Source organism: Lepidochelys kempii, chromosome 13 (assembly GCF_965140265.1).
Source record: "Lepidochelys kempii isolate rLepKem1 chromosome 13, rLepKem1.hap2, whole genome shotgun sequence".
Lineage (NCBI taxonomy): Eukaryota > Metazoa > Chordata > Testudines > Cheloniidae > Lepidochelys > Lepidochelys kempii.
Genome location: NC_133268.1, coordinates 7,008,503 through 7,030,859, shown reverse-complemented (window position 1 = coordinate 7,030,859; position 22,357 = coordinate 7,008,503). Strand labels below are relative to the sequence as shown.

At 42.0% G+C, this 22,357-nt stretch overlaps 2 protein-coding genes across 4 annotated transcripts in view; one reads left to right on the top strand and one right to left on the bottom strand.

Annotated features, from left to right (window-relative positions):
• COL9A3 (collagen type IX alpha 3 chain) overlaps positions 1-8,766 on the top strand; it is a 72,354-nt gene extending 63,588 nt beyond the window's left edge. The window contains exons 29-32 of the mRNA XM_073309113.1: positions 2,210-2,264; positions 3,133-3,315; positions 6,889-6,966; positions 7,655-8,766. Of these exons, the coding sequence (XP_073165214.1) occupies positions 2,210-2,264; positions 3,133-3,315; positions 6,889-6,966; positions 7,655-7,848 (510 nt within the window). The 3' untranslated portion in view covers positions 7,849-8,766. The remainder of the gene's footprint in view (positions 1-2,209; positions 2,265-3,132; positions 3,316-6,888; positions 6,967-7,654) is intronic.
• Positions 7,754-21,238, bottom strand: TCFL5 (transcription factor like 5). 3 transcript variants are annotated; one of them, XM_073309114.1, is made up of 7 exons: positions 21,057-21,238; positions 19,529-20,335; positions 18,291-18,477; positions 17,429-17,591; positions 16,080-16,323; positions 13,025-13,166; positions 7,754-9,721 (listed from the first exon to the last, which is right to left on the bottom strand). In XM_073309114.1, the coding sequence occupies exons 2-7, from the start codon at positions 20,248-20,250 to the stop codon at positions 9,599-9,601; spliced, it is 1,581 nt and encodes a 526-aa protein (XP_073165215.1). In that variant the 5' UTR covers positions 20,251-20,335; positions 21,057-21,238; the 3' UTR covers positions 7,754-9,598. The 3 variants fall into 3 exon arrangements, with proteins under 3 accessions (XP_073165215.1, XP_073165217.1, XP_073165216.1); XM_073309116.1 differs by having other exon boundaries at positions 16,080-16,320; XM_073309115.1 differs by having other exon boundaries at positions 19,529-20,266.
• Positions 21,239-22,357: the final 1,119 nt, after the last annotated feature.

The window sequence follows — 22,357 nt, the reverse complement described above, 5'->3', positions numbered from 1 at the left end:
AGTCCAGTTTTCCCACACTACACTATGAACAAACGGCGAGAGTGGCCACATTCTAGGAGGGCACTAGGAAGTCTGGGATATGGGTGAAAGTGAGCCTGGATAATGCAGCGCCAATGCAGCAGACCCAAGATGAAATCCAAGGTTCAACAATTCCTACCCTAGGATTACAAATGTGTGTAGACCAGAAGTGGGCAAACTACGGCCCGGGGGCCATATCCGCCCTCCAGATGTTTTAATCCAGCCCTCAAGCTCCTGCTGGGAAGCAGGGTCTGGGGCTTGCCCCACTCCAGCTGGGGAGCAGGGTTGGGGTCTTGCCCCACTCCGCACGGCTCCCAGAAGTAATGGCATGTCCCCACTCCAGCTCCTATGCGTAGGGGCAGCCAGGTGGCTTTGCATGCTGCCCCCACCCCAAGCACCGCCCCCGCAGCTCCCATTAGCCGGGAACTGCAGCCAATGGGAGCTGTAGGGGAGGCTCCTGCGCACAGGGCAGCACACAGAGCCGCCTGGCCGTGCCTCTGCATAGGAGCCGAAGTGGGGGACATACCGCTGTTTCTGGGAGCTGCTTGAGGTAAGCGCTGCCCGGAGCCTGCCCCAACCCCCTCCCATGCCCCAACCCTGATCCTCCTCCTGCCCTCTGAACCCCTTGGTTCCAGCCCGGAGCACCCTCCTGTACCCCCAATTCCTCATCCCCAGTCCCACCCCAGAGCCCACACTCCCAGCCGGAGCCCTCCTGCACCCCAACCCTCAATTTCGTGAGTATTCATGGCCTGCCATACAATTTGCATACCCAGATGTGGCCCTTGGGCCAAAAAGTTTGCCCACCCCTGGTGTAGACCCTCAAGTCCTAGATTAACAAACCCAGAGTTTGTTAACTTGAGTTCTACTAACCCTGGGCTTACATTGCAGTGTTGACATACCCTCAGAGGCTTGTGTGAAATGTGTTTGGTGTTCTCAGTCCAGTTTCCAATGGACAAGTGTCCACACCACCAAAACTACATCACAGCTGGTATTAATGGGTTTCCTTGGGCTAGTCCCATCAGAAGGACCAAAGAAATTAATAGGGTATGGAGACTGAACTACCTGCTTGTCCCTCCAGAGTAGGGTTGAGTCACACTGAAATAGTGTTGAAGAAGAATGCACTGACACTACTTATGTTACTCCTGTTCTGTGAATAAAGATAGACTATCTCCAAGGCTGTCAATACAGCACTAAAGTAACAAAAAATGTAAATGGATAATAGGAGCTTGGCCTGCCTTCTATAATTTGTCTTAAGGGTAACACTAAACTCTGTAAGTCTCAATTGCTAAGTGTTCTCAGAGGGCAATTGGTTTCAGTGTGTTAATGTTGGCAACTGTTTGGTCAGATCAGAAAAGAAAAGGCCTAGTCCAGTGGATTTTAACATTTAAACATTATGGGCCAAGGATTAAAGGGACTTTTAACCTGGACTTCAGCTTTGCAGGTGCAAATGACTGTACCCAGAATTGCAAATGAGGGCACAAACATGAACAAATTAAAGGTCACCAGCATTAGACTGGCTTCTCATTTTGCACTTCCACCACTGGCATTTGTGCATGCAAATCAGGTAACTGCACATCTAACGAGCAGATCTGCAGAAGCAGTTTATTTGTACAAACAGGTGCACACACAAAATTTGCGAGCACAGAATTAAGACCCATTTCCAAAAATGTATACCTTTTAAAGATTAGTTTCCTCTCAATGTGATGTGGTGTTAGGAGTTACCTGCATTCATTGGGGTTAGATGTGATGTGTGAAGTCATGTTTGTTCTCCATAACTGTGATAGCACTAAGAAAGTGAATTGATAGCAGTCAATAACTTTAAAATGCAAACCTGTCTCCTGTTGGGTCATTATAGTATTACGCACATTAGGTTATGGTTTATTATTTTCTCCAAGCTTGAGTTTCACTTTTCAATAAAGGCCAAATAAACAACAAATTAAATATATGACTTGGAACATTAGGACCACAACATTCCCACTAACTTTAAAATCAACTTAATTAATATTACCACCACCCCGGGACCTTAAAGCTGAAGATAATATTTTCTGAAGAAACTACTGTTTCTTCTTAATAAAATCTCTTCTGCTTTATTTTGCAGTCCATTAGAAATAAGTGTCTTTCAGGGATCAATAGTTTGATGACAATCAATAATATGATTTTGTGTAAAGCAGGATTCTTTTGTTAATTGCAGGGCAAAGAGGCCAGTGAACAACATATAAGAGAACTCTGTGGGGGAATGATAAATGGTGAGTATAACTGGGAGATAGCTGAACTTTAATTATTGTCTGCATCAGAGTATAGCTACACTTTATAGTCAGAGAGCACTTGTTTCTATTTAGTTTAACTTTGATTGTAATAATCTGAGCCATTAGAAATTCCATTGCAATAGGACTTGTATTACTAACCAATCATTACAAAGTATAGTTTCCATTCACTGAATGGCTCATTGATATAGTTGCTGTGTTATGATGCCAAAGGTCATGGGATTTCAGTCCTGATAGAGCAATAAAGTATTGCTTCAAATAAATTATTTTATCTTTTGTATGTTTTGCATCTTGAAGATTGTGTTTCATTCATTTTTTGTGGTGGAAACTAAAACCTGCAAACCTGTTTTAATTATTTGAGTATTAATTTCCATTAACCTTTGCTTCAAAATTATTTGAAGTGTTTTCATTTAATTTAGAAATAACATGAAAGCAGAAAAAATTCATCAGTTTGCAAAGTGTTTAGAAGTTCCTGAGCAAAAACCCCCCCACAAGTCCAGAGGTTTACTATAATGAAAAACCATTTTTTGTCATCTTATCAAAATGCATTCACCTGGTTCGGCTCAAGGCACCCTCTGGTTATGGGTTACCAGGACAAATTCTAACTTCAGATGTACATGTAGCTTCCACGGAGGCCAGTCCGTGTTGTGAGTATGTGCATCTGAAATAATTCTGCCTGCACTGTGCAATCAGTTTTTTTATTGGTGGAAATCCAGAGCCTATAATCTTCTCCTTTGATTGGATACACTTGGTGGCAAGTGTCACATACCAGAAAAAGGTTTTCAAACTTCAGACACAGGCAGAGGCTAAAAGAACTTAGTTTTGGTTTTGTTATATTTTTTTTTCTCAGAACAAATTGCACAGTTAGCTGCTAATTTGAGAAGGCCCTTGGCTCCTGGACTGATGGGTCGACCTGGCCCAGCGGGTCCCCCAGGTCCACCTGGGGCAATGGGAAGTGTTGGTCATCCCGGTGCTCGTGGTCCACCTGGATATAGAGGGCCAACAGGAGAACTTGGAGACCCTGGTCCCAGAGGTGAGTGAAATGAAATCAGAGGCAACCTAAAGAACCTGTTCCTGCTCCCTTTGAAATCACAGAATATCAGGATTGGAAGGGACCCCAGAAGGTCATCTAGTCCAACCCCCTGCTCAAAGCAGGACCAATTCCCAGTTAAATCATCCCAGCCAGGGCTTTGTCAAGCCTGACCTTAAAAACCTCTAAGGAAGGAGATTCTACCACCTCCCTAGGTAACGCATTCCAGTGTTTCACCACCCTCTTAGTGAAAAAGTTTTTCCTAATATCCAATCTAAACCTCCCCCACTGCAACTTGAGACCATTACTTCTCGTTCTGTCATCTGCTACCATTGAGAACAGTCTAGAGCCATCCTCTTTGGAACCCCCTTTCAGGTAGTTGAAAGCAGCTATCAAATCCCCCCTCATTCTTCTCTTCTGCAGGCTAAACAATCCCAGCTCCCTCAGCCTCTCCTCATAAGTCATGTGTTCCAGTCCCCTAATCATTTTTGTTGCCCTTCGCTGGACTCTCTCCAATTTATCCACATCCTTCTTGTAGTGTGGGGCCCAAATCACTGAGAAAACTTCTACTAACTTCAGTGGTGCAGGAACAGGACCTTGGGAGGTTACCGTAGAGGAAGGGGTCAGGATTTTCTGTATTACAGTGCACTCCATTGATAACAATCACTGATATATGAATCAACTGCATATAGTGATCAAAACCACTGGGATAAAATCATTCCTATACTAAATACTCCACTTGTAAGAATCTACTGCTTATAAGAATCAAATCATCCAGGATGGATACGCACTGCAGCATGTGCAGCTGCTGAAGCTCCAGCCATTAATTGGATGGCCATTCTGCTCTCTCCCAGTTATACGCACCATTAACAAAGTAAATCCTCACCACTGTGATATATTGGGGTCTAATGAGGAATGAGGCTTGTCTTGGGGATTTATGACCACTGTCCCCCTGAACTCCTCCCAGTATTTCCCCCTCCTGTTCCTGTGCCATCGTCCATGCCATTGCATTTGTCTGCAATAGCTTCCTCAGTAACACAGTAGAACTTCAGAGTTACGAACTGACAGGTCAACCACCCCTGATTTGGAACCGGAAGTACGCAGTCAGGCAGCAGCAGAGACCTTTTTAAAAAAAAAAAAAAAAAAAAGGCAAATCCAGTACAGTGCTGTGTTAAACGTAAACTTTCCTTGTGCCTCTAGTGAGAGAATCATCCAGCCATGATGGCCAGTGCAAGGCTGCAGAGTGGTTCACTACAGCACTGAGGTCTGCCCGTGTTTCTCAAATCCATAAAAACCCAGTCACCTAGGGTTTGAGGGGAAATCCTGAATTTTACCCATAAATAGCAAACTTTTAGGACAAAAGACCTTTAGCACCAGCCTAACTTCTACTGCAAAGTGACATATACCTTTAAGACTAAGTATAACTGTGTGTTTCTTAGAAGCAAGTGTGTTTGTTGTTTTCCTTAAACAATTAATTAAGATGGCAAGTTTAGACAAAGTCGGGGGGGGGGCGGACAAAGGCAGAGTGTGCTGCATCTCAAGGCTACTTAGACCTGAGCCGACAGACCTTATTCACATGAGAAAATACTGCAAGATTGGGCCTTTGTTAGCTATTTACACCTTACAATTAATGTGCAAACATTGCAAATTGGTAACAGTTGCTGAAAGCAAATCCAGCATTTGAAGATGTTCAAACTCCTATATGTAATGTATAGATCCTCTGTGATACATGAGATAAAACACTAGGAGGCAGCACACTAAAGAACTTGGTTGTGCAGAAATTTAACTTTTGCTTTTGGGAAGTCACTAGGGTTTGGGAAGTCATTTAGGGTTGCCAGCTTTTCAATCTCACAAAACCAAACGCTCTTGTTCCACCCATTCTCAGAGGCCCCGCCCCCACTCACTCCATTCCCCCTCCTTCCATTGCTCGCTCTCCTCTACCCTCATTCACTTTCACCAGACTGGGGCAGGGGGTTGGAGTGTGGGCTCTGGGGTGGGACTGGGGATGAGGGTTTTGGGAGCGTGGGAGGGGGCTCAGAGCTGGGGCAGCGGGTTGGGGAGTGCGAGTGGGTGCAGGTTCTGGGGTGGGGCTGGGGATGAGGGGTTTGGGGTACAGCGGGGCTCAGGGCTGGAGTTGGGATGTGGGCTTTTGGAGGGAGTTTGGGTGCTGGAGGGGCCTTAGGGCTGGAGCAGGGGGTTGTGGTGCAGGAGAGGGTGAAGAGTGCAGGCTCTGGGAGGGAGTTAGTATGCAAGAGGGGGTTCTGACCTGGGGCAGGGGTTGGGGTGCAGGAGGGGATTTGCAGTGCGGGCTTACCTCAGGTGGCTCCCGGAAGTGGCTGGCATGTCCAGCTTCTTGGAGGAGGGGCCGGGGGCTTTGCGTGCTGCCTGCAAGCACTGCCTTCAGGCGCCGCCCCCACAGCTCCCATTGACCATGGTTCCCGGCCAATGGGAGCTGCGGAGCCAGTGTGCTGAGCAGGGGCAGCACACAGAGCCCCTGTGGCTGCCCCTGCACCTAACAGCCAGACAAGCCAGCCCCTTCCAGGAGCCGGGCCGAGCCAGGACAGGCAGGGAGCCTGCCAGGAGCCTGCTGCACCGTCGACCGGACTTTTAGCAGCCTGGTCAGAGGTGCCAACCAGGATCCCTTTTCGACTGGACACCTGACAACCCTAGTCTCATTATGATGTAATTTTGGAATGTACACAGATATGACCATTATAATTTAAAAGGTTTCATATACAAGCAGCTATACCAGCAATCCCCAAACTTTTTACCTCATGCCCCCGTAACCCGTCTGCCCACCCCCCCCCCCGAGCCAGGGCCGAGAGGGGGAGACGTGGACAGGGTAAGGGGGTCAAGGCTGGGGCCACAGCTGGGGTCCTGGGGGCAGGGCTGGCAGCCAGGTCACTGGGCATGGAGCCCAAGGCATGGTGCAGTGCCCCTGGCGTGGGGCAGGGAGCAGAGCTGGGTGGCACTCCCTCCCCATCAGGGCTAGCAGCAACGCCCCCCTAAATGTTCCTCCACGCCCCACAGTTTCAGCTATACTAATTAGGGTAGTTGATTATTGCTGCCAAATTTATGGATTCTGGACCAGATTTTCAAAGGTGCAGGTAAGTGCCTAATGGGATTTTCAGATGTGTCTAGGCCCTAACTCCCATTGATTTAAATTAAAGTTAGACATCTTTGGTGCTTTTGGAAATCCCATTTAGGTGCCTAAACATCTTTGAAAATCCGGCCCTTTATCCTTACTATAAAACGATGGACAATAGTAAAGAGATCTGATTGGCTAATAAAAGTTCCAATAGTGAGAGTATGTGATATTCATATGCAGTCAATTATAATAAAAATGTAACTTTTAAATAAAAAAATAAAAGTAGTAAATTCCAAGAAATGCAGAAACTGCAAAATGTGCACACCTGGGGCTCAAATCTGGCAACTGAATCCATGCAGGCAGCTTCTTGGCACTAAGTTTTGCATTACCCTTTATGCTGACAGGATTTTCCCCTCCACATATAAGGGCTAACTTGGCTGTTCTCTGTAAATTATTATTTACATTTAAATGTCTGTACATCATTACAGGTGATACAGGTGAAAAGGGAGACAAAGGAGCCACTGGCATAGGTATTGATGGGCCTGATGGAGATCAAGGACTTCAAGGTAAGCTGATGCAGTATTTAGTATGATAGGAAAGTAACCAAATGACAGCAATATGGACTATACCTGTTTGTTCAGGAATATACTTTTACTTTTATGATAAATCTCCTCCTAGATGGACCTTTTCATAGTATAATTGGGACGATGTATTTTATGGGGACATTTTTACTGCATCTACAAATTCAGTAGAGGGACACAAGGCTAGAATAAAGGCTGTTAGAGGGCCTGCATTGCATGTGGTTTGTGCTATGACTGAATTCCTTTCTCCCTACAGTTACCATGCTGATCTGGGTTATGTGGTAGTAGAGAGATGACTCTCACTGAGAAGCCAGTTTTGAAATGGGCAACCACAGCAAAGTATGGTAGTCCCAAAAACAAGCAGACATATATGTAGGAACAACTATGAATTGGCAAACTTCTGCTGTCAGCTATAACAGTGTAAATCCAAAGTAACTCCACTAAATCCAGTTCAGTTATTTCAGGGTTAGACCATTGTAACAGAGCAGATTTTAGCCTGTGGCTCAAACCATTAGCATATTTACTACAGATCTCTTATACTCCAGAGAGCCATAATACAGCACTATATATAACCCTCTTACAGCTTACAAATACCTACCTAATATTTTAAATTTTACATGCAAATAAAAGCCAGTATTTCACCCTAAACCGTTTTTCTTTTCTCTTCTTTAAGGTCCACCAGGTGTAACTGGAATTAGTAAAGATGGTCGAGATGGTGCTCATGGTGAACCTGGTCTGCCAGGTGATCCTGGTGTACCTGGTGCAATGGGGGCTCAGGGAACTCCAGGAATCTGTGATACGTCAGCCTGCATGGGTGCTGTTGGAGGAGGATCCAAAAAATCATCAGCACTGAAACTGCAGAAGTGACTGAATATTTAAGTAAACAGTGAATTGTATGAAAAGAGTCAGGATCCTCCTAGTGATAAATGGACAAATATTCCTTTTATTAAAATGAATAAAATGGAGACTTTGACACAGTAATTCAGTTCCATGACACAGGAAAGCATCTGATGAAAACCTTTACTAAAAAGATGCTTAAAATTGTTTCCCCACCCCTTATTTTCCAGAATTTTTACTGCAAATCAGTCTCACTTTCCCTTCCTCCCCACTTTGTTGAAGAGACCTACAGGAGGAAGCGCTGCTCCTTTTACTGTCATCTCCCTAACTGTACAAAAGCTTGTGGCTATTTTGCATAAAGGCTTGACTCTATGCTCACTGAATTCAGTAGTGATTCAGGCACTAATTGAACATCATTGACCATGTATATTTGTTGTCCACCATGAATTATCAGACTGTACCTCAAACATTTGCCATGGCTAGTAAATGTTAAACCCTTTGCATTCTTGCAATCTAACTCTGCAAAGGGTGTAATGTATATATTATAATTTACAGGGGAGAGTTTTTGTATATTTCCATGTTATAACAAAGAATATTCAATAACAGCATCTTCACGCCATCTACTTCAGCTATTTGCACAGAATTTGTGAAAAAAATCCCAAGTCAGAAAGGATGCTCTTCTCAACACCAGCCAAAATTACTGTATGAACTATTGTAAAAATAAAATGAGATTTTTTTAACCTTTTTTTTGTGATGTTGTAACTGTCATTATACACATCAAAGCTTGTTCTGCTAAACTCCATCTTCCCCCAATTGTTTTATTAGAATTATTTCGAAATAAACTGCTGCAAAATTGTGAATATCCGTGATTTAAAACAGTATTTATTTTGGGGTGACTTTTTTGTACTATGAAACCTGTCAGCATCATCTGTTTTAAGAAATTAATAAAGCCACTTTTTCAGTTCATAAAATATACTATTTCTGTCCTGAACACTGCATCTTATTAACAAGTAGAACCATTACTACTCTTTTAATATGAAAATATTTTGTGCACGTAAATAATTCACTGTTTACAATATACCACTTTTGGACTAAAGCAACAATACAGGAAAACTGTTGGACAGTTTGTGCAAAAGTATTTAAAATACTACTGTATTTTAAAAGCAATGCCAACAGCACTGTATGATTCTTTAGTCCTATGGGGATGTACGGTTCAATATGAACTTCAAATCTGAATTCCAATGCATATAATATTGTTTGTAAGATGTGTGCTTATTATACAAGCACTAACCAATTTAATTTTCTCACTGTTCCAATTGCGAAATGGGCACTATAATGGCATATTTATTTATTTATTTTACATTTAATAGGAATGTACATTCATGACTGACTAAATACAATAGGACAGGTTGACTGTCTATAACAATTTCTAACTATGTTATATCAAGTTAAAATGGATTTTGGTAGCTATTGGGGGGCGGGGAGATTTAGTGGCTGTCATGACATTTTCTTGTTGCCTCTGGTCCCAAAGCTCTCTAAGAGGACACTGATCAATTAATATTGTTGGTAATTCATTTATCTTTCCATTTTGAATAAAGAATGTTTTCTTTACGGTTCTATTTATGTATTTTTACAAATTATATTTTGCAAGTCACTCTCGGATCCTTCAATTTCAAAGTAGTCACAGGAGATGAAGTCCAGTATGTGGATATAAAATAATTGCTATGGAGCATCATTAGGTATCAATACTTTCCATAAAACGCTGGGTATTTAGTTCAAATTACTTGATCTCCATTGGTGTGCTATTCTGTATGTTTTCCTGCATTGGACATGTTACTAATGGGTCAGCTCTTGTTAGTTTTAGTCTCCTGCCTGTTTTACCACAGAACACAGTCTCAAATTCCTAAAATCAAAAATACAAAGTAATTATTATCATGCTTAATGCAATACATATTTAAGTAAAATATTATTAAACTACTAAGGGGTGGGCAAATCCTGCACCTAGTAAACTTTAGAGGGAATGATGGTCCAGTGATTAGGATGCTAGCCTGGGTGATGAGAGACCTGGTTTCGAAGTCCTGCTCTGCCTCAGACTGCCTGACTGACCCTGGGCAAATCACTTAGGCCCAACTCCTCAAAGGTACCTAAGCAGAGTTAAGTGCCTAAATTCTTTAAGGATCTGGGCCTTAACCCCTCTGTGCCTCAGTTCCCCATCTGTAAAATTGGGATAATAGTGTTTCATTACCTAACAGGCATGCTGGGAGGCTAAATACATTAACAATTGTGAAGTGTTTAGAAAACAATTTAACTGGGCAGGAAAAAAAAAATTGCCTGTTACTACTGACTAAATACTGTGAGCGCTTTCCAGCTAATGTGACCCTTTATAACTCCCACAACAGTTCTGATCGTGAATGTTTGCACTTGTGCCTCCAGCACAACTGCATCCCCAAAACCCATCTTCATAGTAGAACATAAGGAACCCCTGCAATGTGGCATTAAATGAACATGGATCTCTAAGTTGGCTCCCAGCATAGTGCTCCCTTCTGCTTGGAATCTTATTGATTTTGCTGCAATCAGAACCTGTCACAACTACTAGGGAAAGACAGAATTTGTTCCTCCATTTATATGAATTTTTGTGTGTCAAATCAGTTAACATTTTAGGAGAAAATTCTACTTTCAACTTGTCACATTCATCCCATTAGTCAATGGTACTGTTTGTATGTATCTGAAGGCAGAACTTTTATTTTTGACTACATTTCTGCAATTTAAGACTTAATTTTATGACCAGTTGGGCAGCTTTTTCAGCGGACAAAACTTTGGAGACACAAATGCTCCAACCCCAAAGACTTCTGCATACCAATGCTAGTTTTCATAGTGCTTGCCCTAAGATGTCATTTTGAAAAGAGACTAAGGAACAAATCAGTTCTTGAAGTGCTTTACGCTGCCACCACCTCCAGGGAAGGACCATATACTAAAAAAGACACCACTGAAGGCTACTGCTACATGGCCATTGTGCATGGGTGTCAAAATCACCTCAGTTGGAAGTCATCATTGGATAAAATAATATGCATACAGAGAGATTATGGACTGTCAAATTATTAAAAAAATGAATCTTGAAAATGAATCACACTATTCATAATAGAATACCATTTTTAAATATTTTTGGATGTTTTCTACATTTTCAAATATATTGATTTCAATTACAACACAATACAAAATGTACAGTGCTCACTTTATATTTATTTTTGATTACTGGTATTTGCCCTGTAAAAAAAAAACAAAATAAATAGTATTTTTTCAATTCACCTAATACAAGTAATGTAGTGCAATCTCTTTATTATGAAAGTTGAACTTAAAAATGTAGAATTATGTTAAAAAAACAAACCCTGTATTCAAAAATTAAACAATGTACAATTTTATACCCTGCCCAAGTCCACTCAGTCCTGCTTCTTGTTCAGCCAATTGCTCAGACAAACAAGTTTGTTTACATTTGCAGGAGATAATGCTGCCCGCTTCTGGTTTACAATGTTACCTGAAAGTGAGAACAGGTGTTCTCATGGCACGGTTGTAGCCAGTGTCACAAGATATTTATGTGCCAGATGTGCTAAAGATTGATATGTCCCTTCATGCTTCAATCACCATTCCAGGGGACATGCGTCCATGCTGATGATGGTTTCTGCTCGATAACAATCCAAAGCAGTGCAGACTGACGTATGTTCATTTTCATTATCTGAGTCAGATGCCACCAGCAGAAGGTTGATTTTCTTTTTTGGTGGTTCGGGTTCTGTAGTTTCTGCATTGGAGTATTGCTCTTTTCAGACTTCTGAAATCATGCTCCACACCTTGTCCCTCTCAGATTTTGGAAGGCACTTCAGATTCTTAAATCTTGGATAGAGTGCTGTAGCTATCTTTAGAAATCTCACATTGGTACCTTCTTTGCATTTTGTCAAATCTGCAGTGAAAGTGTTCTTAAAATGAACAACATGTGCCGGGATCATCATCCAAGACTGCTATAACATGAAATATATTGCAGAAGGCAGGTAAAACAGAGCATGGGACATACAATACTCCCCCAAGAAGTTCAATCACAAATTTAATTAACACTTTTTTTTTTAAACAGGTGTCATCAGCATGGAAGCATGTCCTCTGGAAAGGCGTCCAAAGCATGATGGGGCATACAAATGTTTAGCTTATCTGGCATGTAAATACCTTCCTATGCTGGCTACAAAGTTTCCATGCAAATACCTGTTCTCACTTTCAGGTGACATTGCAAACAAGAAGCAGGCAGCATTATCTCCTGTAAATGTAAACAAACTTGTTTGAGCAACTGGCTGAACAAGAAGTAGGACTGAGTGGACTTGTAGGCTCTGAAGTTTTACATTGTTTTGTGCTTGAGTGCAGTTATGTAACAAAAAAAATCTACATTTGTAAGTTGCACTTTCAGGATAAAGAGATTGCACTTCAGTACTTGTATGAGGTGAGCTGAAAAATACTATTTCTTTAGTTTATCATTTTTACAGTGCAAATATTTGTCATAAAAAATACTATACACTTTGATTTCAACCACAACAAAGAATACTATATATATATAAAATCCAAAATATTTAGTAAATTTCAATGGGTATTCTATTGTTTAACAATACAATTAAAACTGCAATTAATTGCGATTAATTTTTTGAGATTAATTATTTAACTGTGATTAATCAACAGCCCTAATATACATATATATTATATGTTACTGAACTCTCTAATAAAATAAAGCACAAGACAAATAAATTCACTTATAAAACCAAGGAGACTGGAATAGGAAGCAGAAGATGGAATGGGAAAAACAGCTCCGTGTGTATGAATGAGCAGGATAGGTATGGATAAAAAGTGGAATGTTTAGAGAAGGCTTCAAACCAACAGCCTGTTCTGGTTCCCCGAATTCCTGAGTGTAGCTCTAATTGATCAAATTAAACTTTACTTAGCTTGTGAGATCTGATACAACACAGACTATGAGCTCAACTGAAACCATTCTAATCAAAAATGTGGCTGAAGGATACAAAGCCAATGAACTGGATGTTCTTTTAACAGACAAAGTAAATGTTCAACACAGGTGCCTCGTGTCTGTCATGATGCAATACAGATTTAGTTCAAATGTTTAACCATTTTAAGATCATTATTAGAAAAATTTTTAAAGGTGGATTGTATGAGATTTATTAACCTTTTTCAGGGAATCCCCGTGCCTTTCCTGAATATATTTCAAGAATGCTGTTGTCCACTGTAATGTTGTTGCCTTATCAGTATCAGCAGTGCAGAACGGAACCAGAAGATTCAATTCATCACAACAAATCCGGATTCTGCGCCTATAGTCAATGCAAAATAACAATTTTTAGCAGCCAATTAACCCAGATAGCTGACCTAGATATATGGTTTTATAGCTGTTTAGATGTTGATATTTGTTTTGCATTTTGAGGGGACCAACACTGGATAGGTATGAATAGGAATAAACGCAAATATTTGGAAGATGCACCAAAGCTAGCCCAGGTCAGTGTAAATTACATTGCTGTGTGCCAGCTAATTTGCCTCCATTCAAAAGAGTTGCAGTCACCCTCAGACAATATTGCCAGTGCAACCTTCCTCCGAGTTTTTACTGAGGCCAGGAAGAGGACACCAGCTTTAGTTTTTAGCCAGGGCTTGACTACTAGTAAAGGCGTCAAGTTCTGAGGATCTGTGCTGAATCACTGCACAATGGAGAGAATCCATTGCAGCCTAATACATGGGCGCTAAACCTTAGACAGAAATTTTAATAGTTCTATTTAGTTGGTTGTATTTTTGCTTTTGTGGTCATTCTTTAACATTTACAGTGCAATAGTGTCTAAAGACCACATCAGGTTGAGCCCTATTGTGCTTGGCACTGTACGAATATATAATAATAAATGCCAATTCCTGCCCAAAGACCTTTCAGTTTATGGCTGCTCTACAGTATTAGCAATCACTCATTTCAATATTATTCATTTCTACTAGCGTAACTCTTTCTTAAAACTGCCTTTAAGACACAAAAAGCTTGTATCAAATTAGGATCTATACTCAGTCATATCCTGTGCAAAGACCTGTGAATGTAGGAGCGAAAAGCAAATGACATTTTTTTCCATGGTGTTCAATTGTGCCCTGTTAGCACTGTGAGTTGGCACAGAACCTTGGAAGTGGTGGGAAGGTGACTTAAAGCCACCTCTTTGCTTGCCTGATCCTGAAGATGGCTGAGAGCTGAAATGGCCCCCACTGTAATTTGGAGCAGCCTACAGGCTAAATTAGATCAGAGCGGTTCTCAATCAACCACTCTGCTAGCTGAGGTTCACCAGAGCACATTATGTTCTGAACCTGCCACTTCATGTCCAATGAGGTGGGAGAGTAGGTGAAGTCAAGTCAACTATGTCAGCTTTATTTATAGTATAGTATATTTATTTATAGTTGTACTAGTCTTAGAATAATTCCAACTATATTTCAATCACAATTAGAAAACATTGTATTTTCATTAATCAGCTGCAAAAGAGAAAGAGCCAGTTACAGTTACTTTGAAATCATTGTCATATGTCGGTCATGATTATTCATCTTTTGTTACCTATGTACCTAAAGTTTGCATACTTCCTCTGTTATTATAAAATAACCATGTTTTGAAAGAATCTGTTAAAGCATTTTGGTGTATCTTAGAGAGTCAATAATAATTTTAAAAAATCCTAAACACCTAAACCAGAATTGTATTTGCCTTCAGCAGACTCCCACTTCCTTTTCTACGTGAGAAGCAGGGTGGATAAAAAATCATTGATTTAAAAAAAAAATTAATATTTTTTTAATTTAAATCAGTTTTTGATAAAATGCTTTTTGAGGGGAAAAAACCTATCTAAAGATAGTTTTAATTAAGATACATTACAGCTCAAAGATATCTCATCATGGAATAGGGATTATACATTCTAATTCTATAGTATGAGACAATATATTCATGTAATGTTTACGAAAAGTTTTGTAAATGAGTTCCAATAGTTCATAGATTAGGGACCCAATTTTATGGAGTTTCAGGGGATTCTGTATAGATTATTTAGGTTAATCTTTCTATCTACCCAATGGGACTCCGTGCTAAATCTAGAAAAATACCATCAGAGATGCTTACTTTCGCAGTTCTCAAACTGTGGATTTGTGACTCCTGCAAAAATGTTTTTAAATAAAATAAAATAAAATAAAATAAAAAAATATATAGAGGCAGAGGTGAAAGTAAGCCGGTACAGTCCAGTACAGTATACCAGCAAGAGCCGGTACACTGCTGACCGTACCAGCTTCCCCAGGCCAGCGATTTAAAGATCCCTTTAAATCACCTCCAGAGCCCTGTGCTGCCGCCACTACACCAAGGCTCGAGCAGTGGGGCTCTGGAGGCAATTTAAAGGGCTTGGGGCTCCGCTGCGGTAGCAGCGGCCAGAGCCCTGGGCCCTTTAAATTGCCATCGGAGCCCTGGGGCTCCCGGCTGCCTCTGCAGCTGGTAGCTCTGGCGGCAATTTAAAGGGCCCAGGGATTTAAAGGCCCCGCCTCTTCTGGTTGAGGCCCTGCCCCACTGCTCAGGATTCCAGCGTACCGGTAAGTCCTTTAAAGTTATTTTCACCCCTGTATAGAGGTGAGAAATAACAGACCTCAACCCTATGGTCCCTCTGCTAATTTGTGTACACAGATTTAATCCCTTACCTCTCTCTAAAAGTGCAAAGTTTCAAAAAGTTTAATGAATAGAAGATTATTGGAGGCGGAATAGATCTGGACAAGGAGAAGAAGTCTGGAGATAAATGTGAGAAGGGACGGACAGGCAGTAGAAACAAAACTGAAACTGTTTGAGCAGCATATTCCAGAAGTCTTGAGGTCTTTCTAAGTGTAGCCTTCATTGATTTGAGATCTACCATACTCTTCTCTCACTGGAAGGGAAAACCTATAATGGCAGCAGGCCATAAAAGAGACCCAGTTTGGGTCTCATCTATCTCTGAGCTGTGAAAAATATGTATTAAGATTATAACAACCAACAAGAATGCACTTTTATGTAGAAATCCATGATTAAATCGAGTCTTCCTGACTAGTGATTTAAATCAAATCTATCCTGATGAGAATGCCGCTTTCTGCAGCTGACAAAGTAAGCAAAACATGTCCAATAATCTATTCTAAATTAGATAATTAGTATACTGTAGTTAATTTATGCTTTAAGAATGTTTTTTTGCTGGAACTCTTCACAGAGCAACAGAAATTACCTTCTGTCTCTTTCCATGCGGTTATGCCTCTCCCTGCGCTGAGAGATTCCTCCCTGAGTTCCACTCTGTGCCTGCATACTTGAATTTACCTGTGTTGACTGCCAAGTACCTTGTGCAGATGCAGTATTTTGGCTATCACATATATTTTGAATTTCACTAAGAGGTTTGCGGTCTACATTTGTATCCAACTGGCGTATTCTGCCGCGACTTCTTTTGTTTATTGCTTGTTTACATAAAGCTTCTTCTTTGCAAAACAAGGGAAAAAAGCAGTACTTTATTTTTCATTCTCCCACTCCATCATTATTTAATAAATATTAAGCTTCACTGAAACTTTATGATTTTGTAAGTTTTCATTTTGATGGACTAATCCGTAACTAATATAAAAAAGTTAGACCTCTGTAATTGTAACTCTTCTTATTTTCAAATGAGTTCGTTCTGTCATCTGAAAATTAAGTGGTTAATTCTACTAAAACACTTCGAAAATATAAAGTGCTGTAAATATATTGCTTTTTTATTATACATATGAAATTCACATTTTCAAGATAATTACTGCTGCACTACTAAAAGTAAACTAGTATTGACGCCATCAACTTTTTCATCCTACTATTCAAAGGAAAAAATGTCAATCAATAAATGAGCAATATCAATTTAATAAATAAGGATCAGATGCTCCCATAAAGGGGAAAGTCCTGCATACGGATCATAGGTCTCAGTGAATTTCAGCTTGTGGTATTTCCTCCTAATTGTTCCCTGTTGCAGTAGCACAACTATTGTCACTATGTGGGGCATGAGGAAGAGAGAGAACCATCACATGCACCAATTTTCCAGGATGCCCTGCAGATCTGTCCAGCTGGGGAGGGCAAGGGCAGCCACACAGAGGCCCGTGCCTGACAAACTGCTACTGACAGACTGACTATAGCAACTCATTTTTATAGGAGCCCTGCTGCCATGGCCTGCCCTGTGCTCACTGCTCTGAAATCCCCCTGATGCCCCTCAGGTGGAGACTTACTACAAGGAGGGAACCTGAAGAAATAATGATAATTTAGGTTTCAAAATTCCCATGGATGCGCTGGGGTGCTGATTATTTTGGCTCCCTCATAAAGTGGATTGCCACACCAGCACTTAGGGGCAAACACTATCGTCAGAAACCAGCGTGGATGTTGATCATTTCTCAAAGTCTGTCAGATACCTACTGATTCTGTAGATTATTTGTAGAGTTCAAATTGCATATATGGAACCAGTAAAAGCACATTCATCCTTGCAAACAAACTGACTAAGTAAGTCAGAAGAAATATAATTTGAGGTTGAGTGGCACAGAAAACAAAGTGAGCAGAAGCTAAATCATTTACCTCCTACTTTAATCCAAACTTGTTCAGGTAAAGCTTTATTCCTAGTGCCTACTGTTTGTTTAGTGGATTCAATTTCCTGATGATAACAGAAAGAGAATGCTCTAGGTAATCCAAGGTCTTGATGTTTGGCAGCTTCCAGAATAGTACATGATGTGCCAGAGTTCTGAAAAGGAAATTAGGGAGTGTTAAGTGAAAAGAAGAAGATAATACTTTTGATATGTATTTTAACATTAGTCCCATCCTATAATGAGTTGTACTGCTAAATCAAATGCCAATTGTGATTTTTTTTCTGTACCACAGTCATGTGATTTCAACATCCAGACCATTTGTGTAGTTTTATTGTTGTACCTCTGGCAGTTTCTGCGTGCCAGTTTTGGTTATTATTCTTGGCTTATAGTAACTGTGAGAAAATGAAATTTCATGAGTTTTTGTCAAAAGAAAATGGAAAGAAGGAACCAAGAGAAAACACCTACTTGCAGCTAGCTATGTCTTTGTGAATGAAACTGATGTAGCGGTGAATTGAGTGACTTAAACAAAAGTACCTTTCTGGAAAGAAATCTAATAGACTGTTGGTCCTGGCCGTTGGGTACATATTCATGTAAGAGATATAAGGACTTAATCAAAATGACTGAGAACTATATTTCATCTTTAAGAATATTGAAAAGACACATAAATGATAAATCCCTCTGAACGTGCCTACGTAAGTTGCTTTTAAACAAAACCCTATAAAATAACTTCGAATGTGATCAATTAAAATTAAATTGTATTTCAGTTAAATCTTGCAGCATTTTTACAAATTTAGACTATTGTTAAAGTTTCAAAGGAGAAGGCTACAACTAATAATAGAAAACAAAAAATCTACCTGTGCTTGTGAAGGGTTAGGACTTCCAGAAGTAGAACAGGCATTCATCGTAAATAATGGATATGTGAACTGTAAAGCAGTAGCTGCAGCAGCAGTCTTATTTTTCACTAATGTAGTACATTTATTCTGCTGCTGGTGAACAGGCATACCCATTAGTTCTGCTGGTTGACGAATTAGTGTTACTAAACTACAAAAAAGATAAAATAAAACAAGACTAGTTACTTGAAAATGACAACTAGAAACCTTTTCAGCTATCTACTCTTCTAGTGACAATCACTAAAAAAAAATCACGTCCATTTACTATAAATACACATTGCCATTAAGGCCCACTATTTACCTCACTAACTTCAATAGCAAAAAGGATCTGTTTAATACATTATTTTATTCTGTACAGTGAAATTACACTGTTGGACTTCATAAAAGTAACTTCCTTCAGCTAAGTTTGTCACTAAAAAAGTATATATAATAAAAACCATAGGCTCAGTAACAAAAATATTCAGATAAATGGCAGCGTGTGTAAGTCTTAGGTTCATATCTTGCTGCAAGCGGATTTGTGTAGACAAGCTCCTGCACCATCATGGAGCTCCTTCCACATTACAACATTAACCAGAGTCCTCTGATTAGTCTGTTAATAGGGTGTGAAATCTGCATTACTTTTTGCAAAGTAAGAAGGATGTAACATCTAAATAAAGCTCTGGTTTATATATTTTGCTTACATTTGATGTTGATGTCCAAAATAAAGTTGAAAATTAATAAATTTACACAACTATATGGTGTATTGTGTTAATAACTGACCAAGTTCAGACCTAGTGTAAGTAAGCACAATTTGAAGTTAATGGTAATTGGGCCCTCACTTCCTCAAGATCTTAATTTTGTGCCAAAGCACACAGCTAGTCATTTTGAGTATTAAAAACATAGCAAAAAGAAAAGGAGTACTTGTGGCACCTTAGAGACTAACCAATTTATTTGAGCATAAGCTTTCGTGAGCTACAGCTGATAGATGCATCTGATGAAGTGAGCTGTAGCTCACGAAAGCTTATGCTCAAATAAATTGGTTAGTCTCTAAGGTGCCACAAGTACTCCTTTTCTTTTTGCGAATACAGACTATCACGGCTGTTACTCTGAAAAAAAAAACCATTACACTGTTCATAAATTTGAATCCGCCTAAATTAACACTGAACTACATGAAAATATATAATTTAACTGTAAACTTTAAACTAAAGTTAATGACAACACACTTGTTAAGAGTCACTCCAGATTCTTGGGGCTCTTGACATCGGGGATTTTCTGTCTGGATGCTGTTGAATCTGTCTTCCAAACGAACACGAACTGCAGATTTAGATCTAGGCTCAGGAGCTGGTGCTGAATTTTCAACAAGTACAGTTTCTTTATTTGTCCCACCAAAATTTTCACCATGTTTAACTCTTACTAAACTGTGCCCTGTGACTTCTACAGAGTTACTATTAGGTGTTTTATCTACTTCATTAGAAGGGAGATTAGATTCACTAAGTAGCATCATTCTGAGCTCTTGAAAGTCAATGTGACCCAGACATTGGTTTGAACCCATTAAATTGCTGTCAGAAGACAGACCTGACTGACAGATAACTGGGTAAACTGACTGGTTCCCAGAGTACGATGAATAGCCAGTTTGATTGGTGTTCACTGAGGACTGCTGCTGAGGTTGATCTGCAGGATTACTAGCTGAGAAGAAAGCAGAATTGAGCCTAGCTTCCATTTCGCTTTCGTTTGCTTGTGCCTCCATGTGTGAATAGAGTATGTGCTGAAGCTGGGTGTACTCTATTTCCGTCATTTCCACCAGGTTGAGGTCTGTGGTGGTGAAGCTAAGGTTTTGCTCACCAAAGGAGCTGTCAGTTGGGCCTTCAGGTCCAGCAGGAGCAGGGTCCGGAACACCAGCAACTGTCTGCGGGCTGGAGGTCTGTTTTGGAGTTGATCCTGACATGACTTCAAACTAGAAACTGAATCAATCACTAATAAATCCTTCAACAACTAAGTGTGCTTCCAGCAAATGCTATCATAACCACTCCCTCAAAAAAAAAAAAAAAAAAAAAGTAAACGTAGTACTCCCCTGTAACAACAGCTCCAAGAGAGCAATGAACAGCACCCTGTAAAAAAAATGAGACATCCAACCCAAGAGAGAGAGTACAACCCCTACTCCAGTCAGTAATATTTCTTCCAAAGAGAGGGCATCACATCCCCACCTGGTGAGCCCCCCACAGAGGACTGTCTCGCCCCCACCCCCAGTATGGTCCCCTCCAAAAAGAGAGGGAATAACACACCAAAAACACCACCTCCAAAACAGGGTGTAATGCCCCAACACCGGGCCCCTCAGAATGGCAGCTGGAGCCCCCAATAATGTCCCCAGAGAAGGCACTACCCACCCAATGATGCTGTCAAGTAGAGGGGGGAGGGGCCCGGCCCCGATGATAATGGATCCCACCCCCACAAAAAATGGAGAGGGGGGTCAGCACCTCCAAAAAACAGTAACACCAAGCAGGGGGAGGAATAATTTCAACCCATCCCACTAACACCCCAAAATAGGGTGGGGGAAGGGGTAAACTTGGCCCTAGCGCAGCCTGCCCCCTCCCTAGTGCTCAGTGAGGAGCAACTGTAGCCCCCACCCCTCAAAAGCCTGCCCCACAGGGATCGGCCAGGTGCGAAGTCTGCCTAGCAACAGGCAGGAGATGGGGGGTGGGGAGGGAGTCTGCGAAGTACAGTTCTGCCTAGGGGGAAGGGTGGACGGCCTACCCGTGCGCGTGCGCCGCCGCTTTTTAACCGCCGCGAGCCTTCCTCTTCCCGCCCCTCCCCCCAGCGACCGAGGGCGGCTCGCGCGGACGCCACCCGCTGTGTCCTCGCCTCGCGCCGCAACTGCAGACGCGGCAGGCCGTGATTCCCGCCGAAGGCGGCTGCACGGTCACGTGTCCGCCCCGACATGCGCGCACTAGCGCGGGGGCAAAGAGGGCCGCTGCGCACGCGTCAGCAGGCTGCGGTGTGCCGCCTTCCTTCGCCACCGGCCCAGCCGCTTCGCTTCCGCTGTACCCACAACACCGCACCCCCTCCCCCCCAGTACACACACACACACGTTTCCTCAGGAACGCACCACACACCGTTACCGTTCCCCCTCCCGCAGAACCCCTCAACCACGTCCGATCGGCTTCCCCCAGTCCGGCCAGGCACACCCACCTCACAGCGCCCCGAACCGTCTCCGCGCCCCCGTCAGGACCACCACCAGGGACCACCTCCTTTCGCAGCGCCGGATTTACACCGGACGCGCCCCTCCCCCCACCTACAGCTGCCCTTGGTGTTGTCCCTAAAACCATGAAACTTTTAACCCACTTCGAAGTTCCGCGCCCCCTGAGGACGTGCCTGATTGGAAGTCCGGCCCTGACCCCTCAGCGCCACCCACGCACCGCCAGGGTCCACCTCCCCTCCCGCCCTTTAGATAAAAACACTACCTCGCAAACAAACTTTTTTTGTTATACAAATAAAAGCACACAACTCATTTTAATATCAGTAGTTTCACCTTTGGAATGAGATGGATGTGCCCTTCCCCCCTGCAGCCCTGGGGCTGGGAAGGGGGGGGTCTCTCTCTCCCCCCCCCCGCCATAGCCCCCGCAGTGTGTGTGTGTGTGGGGGGGTCCTCTCCACCGCCACAGAGCTGAAGCTGGGAAGGAGGACCATCTCTCCTCAGCAGCCGGAGGCCTGGAACTGGGGAAGGTCACCTTTCTCTGGCCCCTGCCCCACAGCCCTGCACATCCCAAATTCCTCCCACCCCCAATTCTCGCCCCACTGCAGCCTCCCACCTACCCCCATTCCCTCCAAGGCCATCACCTCACCTTCCATGGGCGCCTTCCTCAGGGTCCAGCACCTAATTAGTGGAGCCACACCTGTGAGGTTCCACTAATTAGGTAGGTGGCCCTTCAGTCTCTTGGGTGCAGCCGGCCTGGAATGCACCTTAGCAGGAACCATCCATGGATGATCTGAATGGAGCTTGCGGACTACTGGTGGTCCATGGACCAGAGTTTGAGAACCTCTGGTCTAGATAATAC